Source organism: Archocentrus centrarchus, chromosome 11, assembly GCF_007364275.1.
Source record: "Archocentrus centrarchus isolate MPI-CPG fArcCen1 chromosome 11, fArcCen1, whole genome shotgun sequence".
Taxonomy (NCBI): Eukaryota; Metazoa; Chordata; class Actinopteri; order Cichliformes; family Cichlidae; genus Archocentrus; species Archocentrus centrarchus.
The window spans coordinates 29,893,359-29,914,607 of NC_044356.1; the positions used below are offsets into that span (position 1 = coordinate 29,893,359).

The 21,249-nt window shown below is 39.3% G+C and overlaps 2 protein-coding genes across 3 annotated transcripts in view; both read right to left on the reverse strand.

Annotated features, from left to right (window-relative positions):
* oprd1a (opioid receptor, delta 1a) overlaps nucleotides 1–20,939 on the reverse strand; it is a 33,462-nt gene extending 12,523 nt beyond the window's left edge. The window contains exon 1 of the mRNA XM_030740993.1: nucleotides 20,689–20,939. Within this exon, the coding sequence (XP_030596853.1) occupies nucleotides 20,689–20,939 (251 nt within the window). The remainder of the gene's footprint in view (nucleotides 1–20,688) is intronic.
* Nucleotides 11,067–19,945, reverse strand: LOC115788092 (uncharacterized). Of its 2 annotated transcripts, XM_030740992.1 has the most exons (8): nucleotides 19,786–19,941; nucleotides 18,936–18,969; nucleotides 17,503–17,579; nucleotides 16,244–16,349; nucleotides 15,152–16,135; nucleotides 14,318–14,470; nucleotides 13,436–13,528; nucleotides 11,068–12,153 (listed from the first exon to the last, which is right to left on the reverse strand). In XM_030740992.1, the coding sequence occupies exons 5-8, from the start codon at nucleotides 16,133–16,135 to the stop codon at nucleotides 11,833–11,835; spliced, it is 1,551 nt and encodes a 516-aa protein (XP_030596852.1). In that variant the 5' UTR covers nucleotides 16,244–16,349; nucleotides 17,503–17,579; nucleotides 18,936–18,969; nucleotides 19,786–19,941; the 3' UTR covers nucleotides 11,068–11,832. The 2 variants fall into 2 exon arrangements, with proteins under 2 accessions (XP_030596850.1, XP_030596852.1); XM_030740990.1 differs by lacking the exon at nucleotides 16,244–16,349 and having other exon boundaries at nucleotides 11,067–12,153; nucleotides 19,786–19,945.
* Nucleotides 20,940–21,249: the final 310 nt, after the last annotated feature.

Consider the following 21,249-nt stretch of genomic DNA (forward strand, 5'->3'; position numbering starts at 1 on the left):
TTCAGTCACCTTTCTCCCCCATTCTGATACATGGTTTGAACTTCAGCAGGTCGACTATAACTACATGCCTTAATAAACTGAGTTGCTGCCATTGTGATTGGCAGATTTTTTTATTTGCATTAATGAGTAGTTGAACAGGTGTGCCTAATAAAGTGGTGAGTAAATGTACAACCTTATTTTTCTGATAACCTCAGCTCTAGCTCTCACTGAGCTGCAGAGACTCAAAATTTATATTTAGATAAGTCCTTAACATTTAGCACAGCTGCAGCGCAGCTTGTAGTTACGATGCAGTGTGTGACTTCATCAGTCCTTTCAGTGGTGACACAAAAGTCAGGCTTGACTCTCTCCTGAAGGCTGCACACACACACTGACATCAGTTGCTGCTGTGTGAGATGCAAGACAAGCCGTGGGATGCAGTGATGCAGCGGCCATGTTGAGTCAGCCCAGGAAATAAACAGACTGACAGCCATTTCTCACACACATACAATCATGTTCACACTGGCAGCCAAATTTTGAATCCAAGTTGTTAAAGATAAGTCTTTCACAAGCTTCGTTGCTTGAACTTTGGATTTTGTCCTTAGCACAATATTACCATGACAGAAAATCCAATGCACACATTTGGAATGCTTTCAAGAACTGTTGTCTCTGTAGAAACTTAACAATAATCCACAAGAAGCAGCTCAGTAAGAGTCCACTTTCACACAAACTGAGCCAGGCAACTACCTGCATATCGATTGGATTTCAAATTTAGACCACTTGACAGTATATTGCATGAGCACTGAACCAATTCTTATCTAAACAGTGTGGCAGCAGGAAGGTGGAAAACCAATGGAAGATAAAAGGATCCTGCCCACTGCTGTGTAACCGAGTGGACCATCTCTTTGAGTGACTGTGTGAGGCTCTCCATCAGCACACAGGCTCTCAGGCCACAACAAACCAGTCCACGATGACACAAGCATACAGGTAGACTCTGCTAGAAATATGGGCTTTGTTTGCATTTGTGTTTCTATCCAAGGATCTAAGCAAAGGCACAAATTCAAAATTCATGAGGATAAGGATTTGCTGTTTTCTTTGGTTTGTATATCACTGTAAATTGAGTATTTGTCTGGAATTTTGCAGTTTTTTTTCTTCAAACAACTACATCTAGTCCAGCACACTGTACAGTGATGGACAAGTCAGTGTAAACAGCACTTGCAACGGAAGTGGGAGCCAAGCGGGGAGGTCAGCTCTTCCACTGTCATCACAAACTTTTGCACATTGCTACTGATTTAGTTACAATTGTGTCAGACCTCAGGGGCCCCCTACTGGCCCAGAGTCCAAGCAGTTGCATGCCTTGCTTAGCAGCAAGCGCCACCTCTGAGATGCAATTCTCCATATGACCAGTGGGGACAGAAAGTAAGATTAGCAGCAGTTATGGATCACCACAACCAGACAACTTTCTGTGGTCCACCTGGCCCTTAGCCAGAGTTTCTGTGTGATCCCTCAGACTTTTTTATCTGTTTAAGTGCTCAGTTCAGATAAAATAATTATAGTGGGTGATTTTAACATCCAAATCGACACTGCATTTAATCTATTATTAGACTAAATTGGCTTCCCTTAAAATGTAAATGAGCCCACCCACCACTCTGCCCTCGGAATCACACTCTGGATCTTGTGCTTTTGTCTCATTATTTCTTCATATTTAAATTTACAAAAATGGATTCCACAGCAGTGGCGAATACGTTTTATTATAGTAGAAGTCTTTCTGAATGTGCTGTAACTAAAATTAAGGATATAATTCCTTCATTATTATGCTCTTCAATGCCATGTGTCAACACATGGCATTGAAACAGTATAAACTCTGCTCCCAGTGAGGTAGATTATTTCGTTAATAGTTTTACATCCTCACTCCATACGACTCTGGATACTGTGGCTCCTCTGAAAAAGAAAGGCCCAAATCGGAAATGTTTGACTCCAAGGGATAACTTACAAATGTGTACCTTAAAGTAGATAACCCGTAAGTTGGACAGGAAATGGCATCTCACTGATTTAGAAGATCTTCATTTAGCCTCTAAAATAGTTTGTTGCTCTATAAAAAAGCCCTCCATGAAGCTAGGACATCTTACTATTCATCACTGCTTGAAGAAAATAAGAACAACCCCAGGTTTGTTTTCAGCTCTGTAGCCAGGCTGACAAAGAGTCAGAGCTCTGTAGAGCCGAGTATTCCTTTACCTTTAACTAGTAATGACTTCAAGGATTTCTTCACAAAGAAATTTTAACCATTAGAGAAAAAAAAAGTTCATCAATGTGTACAGCTGTTTTCAATGCTACTGATATTCATTTAGACCAGGGCTCTTCAACTCCAGGCCTCGAGAGCCCCTGTCCTGCAGGTTTCAGATGTGTCTCTGCTTCAACACACCTGAGTCAGATATAGAAGTCATTAGCAGGACTCTGGAGAACTTGACTACATACTGAGGAGGTTATTCAGCCATTTGATTCAGGTGTGTTGGAGCAGGGACACATCTAAAACCTGCAGGACAGGGGCTCTCGAGGCCTGGAGTTGAAGAGCCCTGGTTTAGACTCTTTCTCGCCACTTTGAGTTAATAATAATGCTTCCTTCCATCAATACTATCTAACCAGATACTTACTCTGGATGGCATTACTTTGGCCTCCAGTAACACTGTGAGAAATCTTGGAGTCATTTTTGACCAGGATATGTCCTTCGATGCACATCTTAAACAAATATGCAGGACTGCTTTTTTGCATTTGCACAATAGCTCTAAAAGAACCAAACTGTCTCAGAGTAATTCTGAAAAACATGTTCATGCATTTATTACTTCTGGGCTGGACTATTGTAATTCCTTGTTATCAAGCTCTCATAAAAGCTCCCTGAAAAGCCTTCAGCTGATCCAAAATGCTGCAGCTAGAGTACTGACAGGGACTAGAAAGAGAGAACATATTTGTCCCATATTCGCTTGTCTTCATTGGCTCCCTGTTAAATCTCTTAAATAATCAGGCCCCATCTTATTTTAAAGACCTCACGTATCACCCCAATAGAGCACTTCGCTCTCAGACTGCTGGCTTACTTGTGGTTTCTAGGATACTTAAGAGTAGAATGGGAGGCAGAGCCTTCAGCTTTCAGGCCCCTCTTCTGTGGAACCAGCTCCCAGTTTGGATTTGGGAGACAGACACCCTCTCTATTTTTAGGATTAGGCTTAGGCTTTCATTTTCAATAAAGCTTATAGTTAGGGCTGGATCAGGTGACCCTGAACCCTCCTAGGCCTAGGCTACTGGGTGCTTCCCATGATGTACTGAGTGTTTCTTTTTCACTCACCTACTTTCACTCTCTCTGTGTTAATGCACCACTTTGCATTTAATCACTAGTTATTATTAATCTCTGGCTCTCTTCCACAGCATGGCTTTTGTCCTGTCTCCCTCCCCTCATCCCCAACTGGTCACGGTATTTGACTGCCCCTCACTGAGCCTGGTTCTGCTGCAGGTTTCTTCCTGTTAAAAGGGAGTTTTTCCTTCCCACTGTCAACAAGTGCTGCTCATAGGGGTTCATTTTAACTGTTGGGCTTTCTCTGTAATTATTGTGGGGTCTTTACCTTACAATATAATGCACCTTGAGGTGACTGTTGTGATTTGGCACTATATGAATAAATTGAATTGAAATGACACCAAACAATAGCAGAATAAGCTGTTTGGCAGAGAAGGTGGCAAGTTCATAGTGTATTGTCTGTTTGTTGAGGTTTTCTCTTTATTATTGTTTGGTCTTTACCTTACAATATAAAGCACCTTGAGGTGACTTCTTGTGATTTGGTGCTCTATAAATAAAATGTAATTAAATTGAATTAAACAAAGTTTAGTTCCATTCCCTCCTACACTCAAAAAAATAACTCTTTGGATTAACATAAAAAAATCATGGAAAAGATTTCCACATGATTACTTTATTTCAGCATTATGTAATTCTGTTGCTCCAATTTAAAGCACCTGTGTTGGTTCAACTTAATTTATTAAGGTTGATTCAACCTATTTACTATAGTTGGGCCCAATTTAATTTAATAGAGCCAGCCCAACTAATTTGTAATGTTTTGGACCAACTAAATGAATTTACTTGTTTCAGATGAATTCAAATTTAGTTGAATTCAACTTATTTTACAGTGGTATAACTACACTACTTAATTAAGTTGATCCAATTCATGGAAATTAAGTTAGCCTAACAAATTTGCTTTATGCTGAAAGAAAGCAATTTAATCTTGTGGAAATACTTTCCATGATTGAATTACGTTACCTTAAAGAATAGTTTTTTAGTGTTAATAAATTAAGTGTTTTAACAGTACTGGTTGAAAGGGTGGAAAGAATACACAACAAATTAGAAAAAATACAATAGAATTGTATTTCCAAAATGTATTTCCAAAAATGTAATGCATTTACTTTTACACGGGCAGTGCAGATGCTTGCTGACTACTAAACAAGGAATAAACTCTCTTGCCTCTCTTAGCACATAGACAAGACCCAGCAACTTCTCTACAGCAAAAGATACACTGTCCAAGTTACTCATCACTTCCACTCCCAACATCCATGGGGTCATCACCAGGCTCTGCACCTTCTGCTTGAAGGACAAAGATTTCAAACGCAGTCTCTGCTATGGCCGTTTGAGCACCTTCATTGACATCCTGCAAAAAAGAATAAAGATTTCTTAAATTGATTTGCACTGCATTCATATTTACAGTACACAATCTTTACAGTATGTAAAACAGCTTTCACTACCCTAATCCATATTCATAACAAAACACATGTAATCAAATAACCAATTAACATAAAAATTTGACTGAGTCATGGTGAAATACTTCCAACAACTAAGCTCCACCATAGGCCTGTCTGTGGTAATCGTGAGTCCAGCGTTAGATTTTCCAATTTGGAAAAGGTATATTGTCTCATTACAGGAAAAACTAGGAGCTAAAGTAGGGTATGTGTGTTTGTTATTGTCAGAAAGACAAGGACAGAGGGTGAATCCCAAACAGGCCCAGTATTCCATGGCCAGTCACCCTCAATTTGCAAGTTTGCTTGGAGGGTCTGCCACATTGCCTGTCATTCCAAACCAGTCATACTTATGGGCGAGTACAAAGCCCTCCATAGCAACTCTATATACAAACCAAACATCTTCCATGTGCAGAACCTGTCTTGTTCCCATGATGGAGTAAATGCCATGACAATGCATGCACACAAAAAAGACCCACCTCCGCTTTTAAGGTCACATGACTTACAGTACAAACCAAATTATGCTATCTAGTTGTGGTATGGCCAGGGACTCTTGGGGGTCCAGGCAATGCCAAAGCATATAAACGGACACAGTATGAAGGCTGTATGTACACAAAACACAGCGACAGCGGAGGATTTCAGGTTTCCAAAACTCTCCAAAAATCGGCGACATCACCGGGAAAAGTCGCTACATTGGTCGCGAGTTGCTTTTTGGTTTAAAAAAAAAAGTCACCAGCGGGGTCTGAAAAGCCACTGAATCTAGTGACAAATTCGCTAAGTTGGCAACACTGCCATGCTGTCGCTTCCTGCATTATTTATGGGTGAAGCTGTGAGGGAGAAAGGCGAGGCAGTGTGAAGTTTTTCAGAGACAAACAAGTATGACTGTAACATGACTATCGATATAAATGATATTGTCTCATCTTATATCGCATATAAAAATATATATCGAGATTTCTTAAAAACTCGATATACCACCCAGCCCTAGTAAAGACGTCCCACAAGTCAGTGCTTATACCTTCCCCCTTCTTCAAGTGACCCTCAACGACAGCAAGTGATTCAATTTAGAGTAACAATGGGTTGTAAATGTCTAGTAGGTAAGAGCGGTTTGCGATTGTGCCAAAGTATGGTGCATGTTTTTAAATGTCTGGTCAAATTTTTGTTATTTTTAAATGTGCATTATAAATAAATTGGAAACTGGAAATTTAACCAAGAGAAAGAAGAAAAAGAAGAGTTTTAATGACCTTCTCTTAACATAATTTTAAATCTAATAGGAATACACAGGAAGCCCAATTAACTCCAACTCTGATCATCCCTATCATAAACACATAGGTAAATTAACATACCAGGTATTCCTTCACCAGCTTCTCTGGGTCTTCATTCAGGTACATGCAGAGACCTTTGAGGATGTATTCTCTTCTGACTTCAATAGTTTCATTCTTAATATGCAGATCAGAAAAAGAAGAAAGCAGTGAAAACACAATTTCAACAATCCAGCAGTGTAGGTTCACACACTTGGAAACTTAACTAAATTCAAAGGAAGTCATAATATAAAAGTGATCAGTGGCTAACATTTTATACAGCTTAGATTGTTTGATCAGGGATAGTCTGTTTAAAAGATCTTTTAAGAATCTATTACTTAACTATTTTTACTACTTTGTGTTTTCCTTTCATCACGCCATGATTAAAATGAATTATTTTAACATTTTATTTTACCACCTAGTTGAAGATGTCATCTAAGAAATATTTATGCCTGAAATATGTGAAAAGTAGACCACTCCAAAACAGTTTACATCCTTCTAGTTTAACAAAGGATGTGGTGCTCAGTCATTTCTACAATAGACAAGTTTTCAGTAATGTCACTTTTACACTGGTATCATACCTGGGTTATGGGTGCCAGGATGGTCTTGATTTTTCTCCCTTGAACGCCTCCTTTCTTGGCATACACCTTCATTAGGTTTGCAGATTGAACATCAAGCCTGGAGAAGAATGTTGACTGCAAATGGATTGTTGTGATTCTCTCGAACTCTGCACTCACCTACAAAAAAAAACAAAAAAGTAGACAAAACTTAGTTTGGCACTGTACCGTCACCTTTGGTAAACGTTTGAGATAGCAGTTCTGTTTAAGAAATGTAAATGCATAATAAATGTATTTATCTATACATGAACTTTCTTTGTCAGAAGGCCAACTAAAGCTACGTTCACAGTGCAGGCCTTAATGCTCAATTCCGGTTTTTTTGTGAAATCCAATGTTGTTCAGACTGACATGAAAAGATCAGATACAGGTCACATAAGGGCAAAAAAAAAAAGAAAAAAGATTTGGGTCACTTCAGGCTGCAGTGTGAATGTAGCCTTAGGCTACAGTTGCTGGCCTTCAGTAAATCCACATCAGTATGAGTAACTTCTCGGAGTCTGCCAATATGTATTGTGACACATTGCATGCAGTGGGGCTTGTTCTTTTATGCATTCATCCACTTATGTCACAAACATGGAAGAGAGCTTGCCACCTTGTTGCTATCATGGGGGCCTCTCCAAATACATTCTTGCCTTCTGAGTGCAAAGGTCTTGTCCATCATTTCTGCCAACTTCTGATGATTGTTTCTCTTATTTACTTCTGAGAGGAGCGTCACTCTCAACTCTTCCAGTGTCTCTGCTGTTTCACCGGCTGGATAGCTGGGGCAGTAATTTACTTCTGCTTTTTTTGGCTTCTTCACATGCAGGTTTAGCTTTATAAGCACTCCAACATTAGAATCAGTCACTTCAGATCTGGTAAAACTTACTATTAACCACTGAAATCAAAAACTTGATGGCCGATGACCCCCTTCACTGGTACTCATGCAGATGAACAACAGACAAGTGATGTTCTGAAAGAGATCAGATACATTTTCAACCATTAAAATATTTAATTCATCCTGAGCAGAGGTGCATCTATACATGTATTCAAACTTTTGGTATAGGTCTCTGGAATGCAACATGATAATAACAACTGGAAATATACGGCACGTTAGGGGTGGTAGGGAAGGTTGTACATAAATCACTGGGGAAAATACCAAATGAGGTTTGCTGAAGACAGTTCGATCCGCCTCTCTGGCTGCAGTGCGTGCTCCCAACACAGGGGGAACAGATTTTCACATGGGAACAGAATTTCGCACAAGACCAACACTGAACGATGGCTGCTAAGGTGGCTTCAGCTGACGTAAAGAAAAAATAACAGCTGACCTCTGCACAGCGAGCACAACACACGCATGCACGCTCACAGCACAGAGCTGTGGAGGCGTGGAAAAACTTGTACGCGATGAGCCACTCGTGTTAAAGGGTCGTTTTGTCCAAATGATGGAAATCCGTCGCTCCCTCTCCATTCATTTCCTATGGAACTTGTGTGAAGCCACGGTGGCCTCATCACACAAGTTCTATAGGAAAAAATGAATGGAGCGCGAGCGACATCGCTCCAGGAGCTGCAGAGTTAAAACGAAGCATTGTTTGTGCCTAAAATTAACCTATTTAATCCACACAACATAAAATAATGTGCCACATACAAGCATGGAACAGGCAAAACATTGGCGCAAATGGTAGAGAAGCACGAATAATTGCCAGCTAACTATCGTCACTTTAGCTAACAAACATGTTACGCGACCAAATATTACGGAAAATGATTAAAAGTCTGCTGATGATTTGATTCACATATTATCATTTGCATTTAGACGGACGAGAAAAAAAAAAGACTGAATCTTACCTTTTATGATGCACGCCCGCAAACTTCCTTCTTCGCTTGATAACTGCCATTCGAAATTTCCCGGGCACACCAAATGGTATGTCATCTCGCGTGATCTCGCGTGATCTCCCGTGATCTCGCTGCTCCGTCTTCGGCGCAAGATCATTCTGACTCCATTGAATCATGTTATCTCAACATGACTGAATTTCATGAACGTTAGGTTGTTAAATTTCATGCTTATCTGACATGATTTTATCACGTTTGCCTTTGAAACATGAAATTATTTTGTTAAAAGAACATGTTACTATTTTTTTAATGTAATGACAACCTAAATTCCTTTTTTGAGTGTATTACCTGACAATTTCTCCAGCATCCACTGTGGCACTGGCTGAATTACAGCCAGTTTCTCTATAGTGGAATTAATATAAACAAAAATCTCCACACTATGAAAGATTATGGAAAAGCTCCCAGAGCTTGTCTACCAAGTGGACATGTTATTCTGTTTCTGTTAGTGATTATTAGGCTACAATCTGCCCTCCTGTGGATGTACTTACACAAGGTCTTTATTTTTTTCTGAGCAAATCATGCACACAGGAGCAGAGGGAATTACATTCAAAAGTTACAGGTTCATTACAGGAAGACCATGTGACTAAAATCAGTGCTTTTAAAAGCTGCTTTAAGTAATTAATGTAAGTGTCCTTGTTTCATAAGAAATCTGTAATAGGACACAAGGGTGCAGCCCAAAGATTGTGCCCAATGTTTTCTATGTGTAATTTTCCATAGTGATTTTATTTCTTTTAAACACACACACACACACACACACACACACACACACACACACACACACACACACACACACACACACACACACACACACACACACACACCATTTTTTTTGCAACCACGAGGGTACTACAGAAAAAATCCACCTAAGGCATTTGTTATTTCAGGTATTCCTGAGCTCATAATTCCACAGTGTGTTTTAAAAACTAAAGGAATATAAATAGCAACCATTAGAGAACGCTAAACTTTTATTTCAAGGCAACTCCAGTATTTTTTTTTTTAGAAACTCACTACTTTCAGAGTTTACAGATGTTCCACAGGAGACAATACATTTTCACTGGGTTAATGTGCTGGGGCTTCCTGTCTCTTGGACTTGTGGGGGCTGTCTGGCGTCAGTGACGAGTCAACGCCAGATGAATCACTGCACGCAGTGTTATTCACTGACTTTGCTTTACTCCTCATCCATCCCTTTTTGTCCCCCTCCCTCCTTCCTCACTCCTCTTCATGTTTCAGGTGCCTTATTTTTCCCAATCTTTTCACTCCAACACCTGAATGGAAATATCTGGCAGAGCTCTGAATATGTATCAGTTTTGATTGCCACCAGGATAAATTCCACATTTTCGGTTTTTCCTCTGTTTGCATTCCCTCTCCTGCTGTCTTCTTTTGTTTCCTGCATACACTGAAATAAGACCAACACCTAGGCTATATATCTAATTGCACGATTTTAGCCCACCTTCTCCTTCCTTCCTAAATTAATTTTACCTGCTTCTTTAATTTCCCAGGCAACAGGCATGAGTAATACTTCAGCTGATATTGGGGAATGCATAAAGAGAATGTCTGCGACTAGGTATAAGTGAAGACAAGCAGAGCTGCAGTAAAAAAAAAAATATATAAGCTGGTTATTTATTTATTTTTCCCTGAAGAGCATACCATGGAGGTTAGGCCTGGGAAGCTGTGGGTGCAGGCTTTATTCATTTGTTTTTAGAATGTGACCTTGGACTGACTGCCAACTAACGGAATAATAATAATAATAATAATAATAATAATAATAATAATAATAGTGTTTAGACACACATGTTGAGATGAAATTTTAAAACCATGGCAAATAACACTTTTATTAAGAGGGCAAATGCTGTTTCCTTATGTGTTCTAGCTGCAGGGTTCCACTTCTACACTCTTAACCCAAATTAGTTGAGTTTACTAGAAAATCGCGTGGAAACTCGTTGCCTTAAACCATTCTAGTTTTTACACAAAGATGAAACTAAATATGTTTAGTAGTCTTTACTAAAATTGATTACCTCATATAAATTTCTTCCCATTTATGTGAGCTAATCAATTTTAGTAAATACTACTAAACATGTTTGATACATTGTACTAAGGTTCTAAGTTAACACAACTAAACATGTTTAGTAGTCTTAACTAAAATTGATTACCTCATATAAATTTCTTCCTATTTATGTGAGCTAATCAATTTTAGTAAATACTACTGAACATGTTTGATACATTGCACTAAGGTTCTAAGTTAACACAACTAAACATGTTTAGTTTCATCTTTGTGTAAAAACTAGAATGGTTTAAGGCAACGAGTTTCCACGCGATTTTCTAGTAAACTCAACTAATTTGGATTAAGAGTGAAAATTACTTTTAAGCTAAACTGTAAAGCAAATAAGCAATTTAACATTTAAAGCTATTTATATTTTGTTAATATAATTAATAACATTTCCTCTTACCCTCTTCCTATTACCCTTTTTATGTTCAAGTTGTATTGAATGTAACACTAAATTGTAAAGAGAATAAATCAAATACATTTCAACATTCCAATATTTTATTTTTTGCAGAATACTTACGCAAAAGACAATTTTAACTGTAGTTTGTCATGTTTTTCAGAAGTATAAAAAAGTATCAAAACAGTAGCCATTCAAAAAAAAGTTTGCCATACAAAAGGCAAGTAAAAATAGGCATATGTGCTTGAACTCAATTCTAACATGTTTAGAGAAGGAATACAAATGCAGCAGCATTCAACAAAAATATTTGCATCCTTTTGAAAAAACTGGACACCTTAAAATAGGACACAATCTCCAACTTGGAAAATGAACAGATCAACTATGTTTAAGGGAAGATTTTGCATGTTTTATGTAAATGTACAGTCTGTGTTGTTAGTAAATGTAATCAACTGAAGCAATAAATTCCTGTGCTGCTATTGACTGAAAAAACCTGTAAAATAAGCAGTAATGTTGCTGTTGAGGAAGAATTACATTATTTTGAATTTACTGCTTCAAATGACTACATTTACCATCAACACAAACTGGACGTTTACATGAAAAGTGCTGAATTTTCCTTTAACTGTATCAACTAAATATTACTATGGAGCCCTGAGCATACACTTCTAAATCCTGTTTTTTAGAGTACAAGTGGCTGGACACTGATGTCTCTTATAACACTGTAAGCTGAACATTACAAACTTTCTTAAGAAATAAAAGTTGTGGCAGTACTGCTGCACTGAACTGCATTAGATAAGAGCAACTTTATCAACTCCATCTGCATTGAGTATATTTTCAACCCCCTGACTGTTCACTGACAACACACAAGACATTTCGTTACATCGCAAGCTGGTTTTTCAATGTTTGTAACTTTGGTTTTAGTTCAACGTGGCCCAGCTCAAGAAATACCTGTTGGATGAACTGGAACGTGAACTTCATAGAAATGGGGTAACTGAGATGCATTGCATATGCAAGTCCAAAGAGAAGACACATAGCTTTTGGCAGGTCTTGAATGTTGTCCATCACCACTTCTCCCTCAATGACAATTTTTAGTGAGGCTGGACTGAGATGCAGGGAGGATGAGGGCACAGCACCTTCAGGTTCAACAAGGAGGATCCCAATGTCAATGTTGCGGAAAGAGTCATCATCATCTGAGTCCTTTATAAATGACAAGAGCACAACAGTGATATTTCAGTGACCATCAATAATTGATAAAAAAAAATAACTTCCACAATCAAATTGAAATTTCTGTCATATCTGTTTTATCATGCTATGCAGCCCTAGTTTCCTAGTGTAAATGTTGAATGAGTTGGAGCTCCACAAAAGAACATCTATCCAGCATCTTCATGTGCTAGTGCTAAGTGGAACAATACCTTATCCTTTGAATTGTTTAAAACTATGCTCACAAGTTTTCTTCAATCACTGGAACTGCCATCTGTTTTCCCACGCCTGTCTGTCTATGCCCAAATCCTGACATGAACCCAACACAGCATAGCATAAGATATAAATTAAGATATATATATAAAAAAAAAAAAAAAAAAACTATCCCTTTAAAGTGGGTTGCATGAGGTGCTTACAGATGGTCAGCATACTTACCTACAGTAGATGGTGGTCAGCCTTTCCCCACTTTGGAGAAGCAGCAGGTGGATCAGTGTAGGTAGATAAGCAATGTACTGCTGCAACTTGTATTTTTAGATAAGTCAAAAAATTTATATCAGTTTTAGTGGACGCATACTATTTTCAGCATCTCAAACTGCTGTCCAACGGACCTATCTGACTAGAAAATTAAGTTACAGCACTCTCTTCATGCCAACCAAATGCCATAGGAAAAATTAGTAATTTTACCTCACAGAACACAAGAGTTGTTAGTCTAGCATGTCCTTGATCCTTAAATGTGTGCTACTGTGTGATTTTAGTGAATCCAAACCAATCAAATAATAACACAATCGAACAGACTGAGGCAGCAGTAGAAGAGCCGTTCCTCTGTTCAGCAAAGTAAACAGATTTTGTCTATGAAGTTTGGCAGGAGAAATCTATATACAACTTATATAAAAGTAATTTTATGTCAGAAGTCTGACTGACAGTAAGGTAATGCAGTGAAAATATTCTGTGTATAGTGTACATTTCACTGATCTAGATTTTTTAGGTGGCTAAAATAATGTTGTTATAAACACTGATCACAGCAGTATATTGCTTAGTTTCCTACACCAGTACCTCTGCTGCTTCTCCAAACCGGGGCCGTGTCAAATGGCACTTAATTCAAGTAATACACTGACTTTGGATAAATAGGTCATACAACACAGCTGCAAAACATTATTGCAAAGTAAATATTAAAGAATTTAAAGTATTTCAAAGACCCATGAGAACCGTGTATAAGAGTGAAAATTCAAGATTGAGTTGTTATTGTTCCTTTAGGTAGTCTTTAAGTAAAATTACTTACAAAGGCTGGTTTGTAGAAGTCTGTGGGGTTGTCACCAAGGATAACAGGAAGTCCTCTGAGCACCAGTGTTCGAATATCAGTTGGCTCTGCAGTCTTTTGGGCAGTAAAATGACAAAAATAAGCAAGTAACTAAGCACAATTGATTGTATCAAAAAATATAAAGTCCCCACATCTTCTTAAGCATCGTTATTACGAATGTACAATATATCGGCATTAACATCGGTATCAGCCAATATTAGTCATTTGTTAACATGTGAGTATTGGTCCGATAAACAAAACTGGGCCAATATTAACAACCCATATCTATTTCCATCTTCTTGTCATTTGATTCCGGACGGGCAGGGGAGGAGGTTGGTCATGTGGTATTTGTTTGGTCATGTGACAGCAATGCAGCGCAAGATTGTGAGGAGTTCATCTGAAGCAGAGAATCAATGTCAGCTGTGGGATTGTTTTGTTTTTTCCAAGGTGTCGAAAGGGTAGTGAAATATATATATTGTATACATTATCAGTTATCTGCCATAACAGCAATATTAATATCGGGTATCGATATCATCCCACATTTTAATATCAGTGCATCCCTAATGGTAATCAAGGACTTTTGAAGGCACATTCCCTAAAATTTAAGAAATACATGGCTCATGGTTAATTAACCCACTGAGACAGTAACACCCTTAACACTGAGAAGAACTAGCAGGTTTTACTGAAGTTCTCTGAAAGTTTAAGTGAAGTTCAGAAACTCAGCCTTGTTTTTCCATCCCTAAATTCAAAATCTTTTAATCATTTCAACAATCTATGTGAAGCATGAAAATAAATACAGTTGGACTTAAAGCCAAGTCATTACATGAGCTGTTGCACACAATGCAAGTGATTAATAGGACCAACCTTTGTTTGTTGGGAAAGCTGTGTCAACATTTGGCCAATGTTCCCTCTCTTGGATCGAAAAATCTCGATAAGACGAGGACTGTGCCGATCAATGCTCTCATAGAATTCCTGTTTGAGATTCTTGCCAACAATCCTGTTGAACTCCATGCATACCTGCAAAATACAGAAAATGCTCCAATATTACATCTTTACAGCTAATAACTGAAGGTGGAAGCACCAGAGTGAGGACAGCAATAAAAATTGCACAGGTGTGGACATGGTCAGCTGTAAAACACAAAGCCCCCTTCAACTCACTCACTTAACACTTTAAATTTGGGGATATTTCAGTTATTCTAGTCAAACTTCTTTAACAAAAACTTTGTACCGCACACAACACAGGAGTTGCTTTTCTACTGCCCTGATTGTTTGTAGTATTGTGTTACTTTTGTGTAGCAGACCATTGCTACATATAAACAGACTATTAATATTTTGTGTCAAATTATATATTTTTGTTGGCAAGTAACCTTTTAATAAGCAGGATAGCGTACCGTGAATAGGGAATTAATAGATGATAAACCTCTTCAGAATAATCTGAAATCAGAGTTCTGCATCAGGGTGTTGATTTCACAATAACGACCAACTCAATATACAATATTCCTTACCAAAAAAAGATAAAGGCAGCTGTAGATAGCAACTACCATGTCCTGCATGGTAAAATTACTTTTTTTTTTGCTGACAGTGGGAATGGCTAACAGATAAATATTTTTAGGTTTTATAAAGGCAGTTTCCTAAGAGAAACACAGACACATATTTAAAAAAAAAAGTTCTCATTATTTTATTCATGAATGAACTAACCTGATCTTCTGTGAAAAGAGCAGGCCAACGTTCCACCATCTCACATACGGCAGGTTCTGACTCCACCACCTCTTTTCTTCTCAATGCAAACGTCAGATCCATCTTCTCTTTTACAAGCTGTCCATTTGGTGTTCTCTTCTGCATTTCATTAACCAAGTCTTTGCGGGCACCCTCAAGGGCTACCTGATTAAATCCGTCTGGAAAGTTGGGTAAGAAGTTGATCTCGCCTTTCTTTGCCTTCTTGATGTTCTTGTTGGCTGGTTCTCCTTCAGTTGAATGCCCTCCTCGTTTCCCTGCATTTACTGCTACATCAAGGCACCCTGATCTTCTGCGCTTTGTTCTGTAATTAGCCATTTTAAATTTTAGACTATTTTTCCAGCCGCTACAGCGACTGGTTGAGCCTCGCTCCTGGAGAGAGGGGTGCTTGCTTATGAGGGCTTGTGCAACACTTTCGAACTGAGCATTATTTGGGTATGCTGTGTAACTATACATGCTCTCTGCCAATCTTTCAAGAATCTCATGTTTCAGCTCTTTTGTTACTTTCAGGTGCGTACCATCACGAAGAAACTGAAGATCTGCTTGCCTAAGTCTATATGCTACATCAACAGAAAAATCTGGGATATCAAAACAATCTGGCCACTGTTTCTGTCGCTCCTGCGAGGATGTAGAGAGGATCTCTGTATCTGCTACACTGGGTGTGCCACTCAAAATTTCTTCAGATGTTGAGACAGATACCAACTCAAGTAGAGGGATGACCTTGACTGTTGGTTTTTCAGGAAGATCTTCGATATCTGTCAGATTGCACACTTCATAATTGAATTCAGGATCTTGGTACTGGAGACTGAAGTTGAAATTAAGTCCCAGTGATTCTTTAAGCTTGCCTATCAAATCCTCCACTGTAGTAGGTCTTGTATTCAGAACAACCTTTCTTATATCTGTCTCTGTGAAAATTACTCTCAAGGTCATCTTCTGGTGTGCTGCCATCTTGGAAATAAAAAAAATAGCTTATTAGAAATATATACACAAAGACATAGATATTCAGTTTAACATATGGCTTATCAAAAAAGATACAAAATTACCAATTAGGCTTACATTTAGACTCTATCCAGAGCAATGCTAGTACTGACAACACTTGTGGTTTCTCAACACAGAATATAGCGAGTGAGTGTCACTGCTGAATTTTCTCCAAATCTGTATGCTGACAGAGGGAAAACATCATTCAGCTCTTTTAGTTCCACCACACACAAAGAGGGATTTGCGCTGCCACAGAGTTCAAATGATCTGAAATGTTCATGGTACCATGCCGTCATTGTATTGCACACAAACAAGATCTCTGTGTTTATTGCCACAATCTGCTTGATCTGTTTGAAATTTGGGAGGCCTGAACATGAACCGACAGAGAGTATCATATCAGCACAATATCTAATTCCATCTACAGAGACTGATGATGCAACCAGAACCTTTGTAAGCTGGGGTACTCTCTTGCAGAAAACTTGTTGGACATTCTCGGGGAAAGATGTGATCAGTGCTGTGGTAACTTTGTCCAGCTCAACTGAGGGCTTGAAAAACGAACTTGTGTCCAAACAGTAAGCCATCATTTTCTGATGCTTTACAGCCAGTGTAAGTGCCACATGTCTGAAGTTGTGTGCATTACGAATGACCCGCTTGAAGAATTTATGTTTTCCCTCGAAACGCATTGTCCAGACATCTGACAGTGGGCCAAATGCCTTAATCATCTCAGGATAATGCTCAATGAAGTGGTGTTTTGGACGCAATTTGAAATTTGGGAATGTAGTTTGCAACAGTTCTCTGTGTTCTGACACTTTGCAGTCAAAGAAATGTATAGACTCTTCAGTGTGCCTTGTTGCTACAGCCAATTCAACAATATCTTTAAGGAGCATCAGAACGTTCCAGGCATCGTCCCCTTCAGGCACTTTATGGCCAATGAGAAGTGGGAGCAACCTGATTAGAGCCCAGTTCTCATGGCCATTTCCACCTATGGTCCCTTTGGTAGAGAAGCCTTGGGCAATAGGCTGAGGCTGGTCAGTTTTGTCATGAAAAGCATATGCAAAAGATTTGATAGCATGGTTCAGTGTTTCTAATGTGAAATATTTCTTAGAAATCAGTTCTGAAATGCAGAGTGATAACTCAACAGGAACAACCCCTTCAAAAAGGTCGTGTAGGATGTCAGGGGGATAGCCACGAGCAACATGAAAGTGCTCCAGACTGTCAGTTAGTACACATCGTCCCTTTACACCATACTGTTTTGCCAAAGTGGGATCCTGCTGTACCTCCTGTACCTGTTTGTTGTGAATGTCTGCAGTTCGGGGTTCAAAAGAGCCCGAGCTTACCTCCTTGTCTTGGATCTCACTCCTCGTTGCCATGCAGAACCTGCAGAACTTGTCCACTCCAAAGCTCTCAAAGAATCCTGCAAAAGAATGAGCAGCCAAGTTATCAGCAGCCACATACAACACTGTGCCTTTGACACATGCTCCCAACTTCTCAACATATAGGCCATCTTGCTCCAAAGAAACCAGATCCTGGATCAGAGGATGAAGAAATTTAGCATAGCCATATTCTTTTACATCAGAGGCTTTACATAAAAGAGCAAGTTGAATGGACTGGAGTGTGGACCTATATTTTGATGGCACATTGGCAAGCACCCAATACACTGCACTCATTTTATGTTTCTTCTTAGATGTCCCTAATGGATTGGACACTTCAAAATCATCTGTGTAAAGTCCAACAGCGATTCTGAATTCCTCGCTGTTAAGGAGGCCATTTCCTTTACAGTACAAACCATCTCTGTATGTACTGTACTCATGTGGCACATGTTTTTGTACTGGAAGAGCTTTATCTAAAATGTCTGCCCTGTTCAACATTTTCTGTAACATGGCATTTATAGGAACATATACAGCACTAGATTTCTTTTCCCTGGCAATAAAGTACTCAACTGGCATAACCACATCAAAGTTTTTGTTTACATATGCTGCTCTCCTTTTAGAGGTTGATAAGGAGCCACCCTTGCCACAATACTTTAGTATGATATTGCTCTCTGAGGCAGCCCTGACTACCTGTTTCACAGTTGAATCATCTACATCTGTGTGTAGCTTCAAAATGTCCTTGACTGAATTGTGCAGCAGTGGTTGGGACAGTTCACTTAAATGTAGGAGCTGTTGTATAACTTCATCGATAGAACTTTGTGGAATGTGGAGGATGGTTTGCATCTTTAAAAAAAGAGCAGCTAGGTTGTGCTCCAACTGTTTCCCAAGATCATGATGCTCTTCATTGCTGGACTCTTCGCTGCCTTCTAAATCAACAGTGTTGTTTGGGGGCCCATGTTCCTCTTCTGCCACTTCATTGGTTTCACTACCAGACACTATTTCTGGTTTGAACATCTTCCAATTGCCTGTTCTGTGCTGTTTACTTCTGTGTGCATTGAATGTGGAGTACACAGTAGTATGAAAGTTACACCCATTATATGGACAGTGGACTCTGTGATTAACTTTTAAATGTGTACTCCGCAAGTGAGTGATAAAAACTGCCTCTGTGCAAGCAGCAGAAAAATCACAGGACTGACAGTGAAAGGTCAGTGTTTCACACAGTTGTGCATCTTGGTCTTTCTGGTGAATTTTGGATAAGTGGACCCTAAGTGCACTGATGGACTTAAATGTGCATAAACACTCTTGGTGTAAGCAAGGAAATGGTACAGTTCTGGTGTAGCTTCCATGTTTTAGCCTGTAATGTTTTAAGAGGTAACCCCTTTTCTCTGATGTAAACTCACAGTATTTGCACTTCCACTGCATCTTCACACGGACCTGTAAGAACAAAAAATAATAAAAATTTTAGCACACTTGTCCACAACCATGTCATCAGTGATCAAGGAAATATGGTACTTTGAAATACTGTCTCCCTTTGAAATTTCTGTTCTCAGCCTGAAAATTTTGTTTTCCCATTTCACATTAGAGTTAAAATATTGCCAAATGAGTTAGGCTTACCCTTCTGTCTGCAGACAATTGACAGGTTTAATAACGTTTCTAACTTGTTGTCAGTTCTGTATTTTAAGAGTCTGGAGATCAGAGGTGGAGAAGAAGAACTGGCGATAACCTCAGCTTCAGCTCTTTAGTCATACAAGATTTCAACCTTTGTGTCCGACCATTACATTTCAGTACATACGAAACCGTATAGAAAAAAAACGTGGACTAGGTTAACACAAGCACATGCTGTTACGAACGATGTGAAACGCTAAGCTAACGATAGCATTTAGCTGTCTTGACACTACTGGAGCGGCTTTTTCGATTAAAAAAAATTACCCTCAGAGACAGGATACACTCGGCTTAAACTTGGTGTAATAAAGGTTTATTTCAGCAAAGTACATCTCTCCTAAAGTAACTGTCCGTTATAAACTGAGACTCGTCAGTATGCTAACACTAAGCCAATGCTAACATTCGCGCTCGCCACTCCACTCGCGATATTTAACTTCGATTCCAAAACCCCTCACTTTACCAAAGTGTCGATAATGGTGGCGGTAGGCTGTAACTATAATTTTCAGTTATATCTGCACATGGAACTCAGCTATCTTTTAAGCAAAGAAATAGCTAGAATTATTTAAAATAGTTATTCTTCACACTTACCAGTCAGGAGTCGTTGAACTTGCCACGGTGCATGTTGCAGCAGGACTGAGTTTGAATATGCCCCGCCCCTTCACTTCAAAAACATAATATCTTTAGTAATCTCTGCTTAACAAGTTCATTACACTCTATATTTGTGTAGAAAAGTACAGTTAACTAATTTGATTTAGTAATGGGACAACATTTTTACCAAACACGAAAGAATAAGTAATGATTACTAAAACGTTTAATTACAATTAATATCTGGGTTAAGAGTGTACGCAGCTCCATCACACGCAGTGAAGAGGAGCGCGCAGCTGATGGTCCACACATCAGAGTGAGCTCACAGAGACTATTTGAGCAGCCCTCTTTACCTGAGGCACACCTGAGTCAGTCAAAGCAACAATCTTTAACATGAAACTTACGCGTGCTGTTGCCTCACGCAGAAATAGAAAAAAAAAAAGAAGCAATCCATGCTTTATGCAGGGAACCTTAGCTCTCTTGTTTAGCATGCGCATATTTCACACACAAATGCAGGTGCAGTGGAAGCACTCACTTGTAGCTCAACACACCCTGATAAAGTGCGGGAAAGGGGCAATCGATGGGTAATTAGCTGGTAACTCTGCAATATTAACACTGTGTATCCTGAAAGCACCTTGTTTGGGAGCTTTCCATTTATTTTTCCATTTCCATTTTTTTTTTTTGTAGATTTCCGCAAAAATCCTAAGTTTAATTTGTATTTAGACAAGCTCTTGAGGAGATAACTGAAGAAAACGTCGTGCGCAACACATCTGAAATAAACTGAAATCATTGTGCATTTAGAGCGCTGAACCCCAAATTAAGCTTTGAATTTGGCAGAAAATGGGTTTTATTGCTCTCATCAACAGCAACACACGCATTACATTATTAAAATATGACAGTGCTTACCGGACTACTCCGTACATGACAAGGATGTTGCCAAGAAGTCCCACCACGCAAATAACGGAGTAGAGCGCCGTGATGGATATGGCTATGATTATACCCCCGGCGCTCCTCACCGGATTCTGCTGCTCGGTGTAGTTCTGCAGCCTGTCGCCCATCAAGTCACTCTCCTCGTCTGGGAGGGTGACATTAAATGGGATGACGGAGTAAAGGTCGGACAGGGAGAGCTGAGCTCCGGGGACCGTGTAGGGCTCCATGCTTCTGTGCTGCCCACTCTGCCCTCGGTGCTGAAAACTTAAACGCGTAATTAACGAGAGGAAAGGTAAAGGTTTTGAATTGAGGCGGGACAAAACTGGTCAGACTGGAGTGAAAAAGTGGAAAAGGCGCGCAGGAGAGTTTCCAGAAAATGTGCAGACACTAAGTTTTCTTTCCAAATGGAGAAGGAGGATAGAGCCCCTCGGAAGCCGGCAGCTGCATCTGTGCGCTCTAGCTGCGTGTCTTATACTCTCCGAGACCCCCACCTCACAGTCTTCTTATACCCGTGCGTTGACGTCAAGACTGCTCGTT

What these genes read in the sequence shown, in the direction of transcription:
- LOC115788092 (XM_030740990.1), bottom strand. Translation starts at nt 17,535, where the DNA reads ATGGCAACGAGGAGTGAGATCCAAGACAAGGAG. An exon ending in GTGAGATCCAAGACAAGGAG is followed by an intron (nt 16,136 to 17,502) that starts GTAAGCTCGGGC and finishes TTTATTTCCAAG; the next exon opens with ATGGCAGCACACCAGAAGAT. An exon ending in CTCTTTTCACAGAAGATCAG is followed by an intron (nt 14,471 to 15,151) that starts GTTAGTTCATTC and finishes TGTATTTTGCAG; the next exon opens with GTATGCATGGAGTTCAACAG.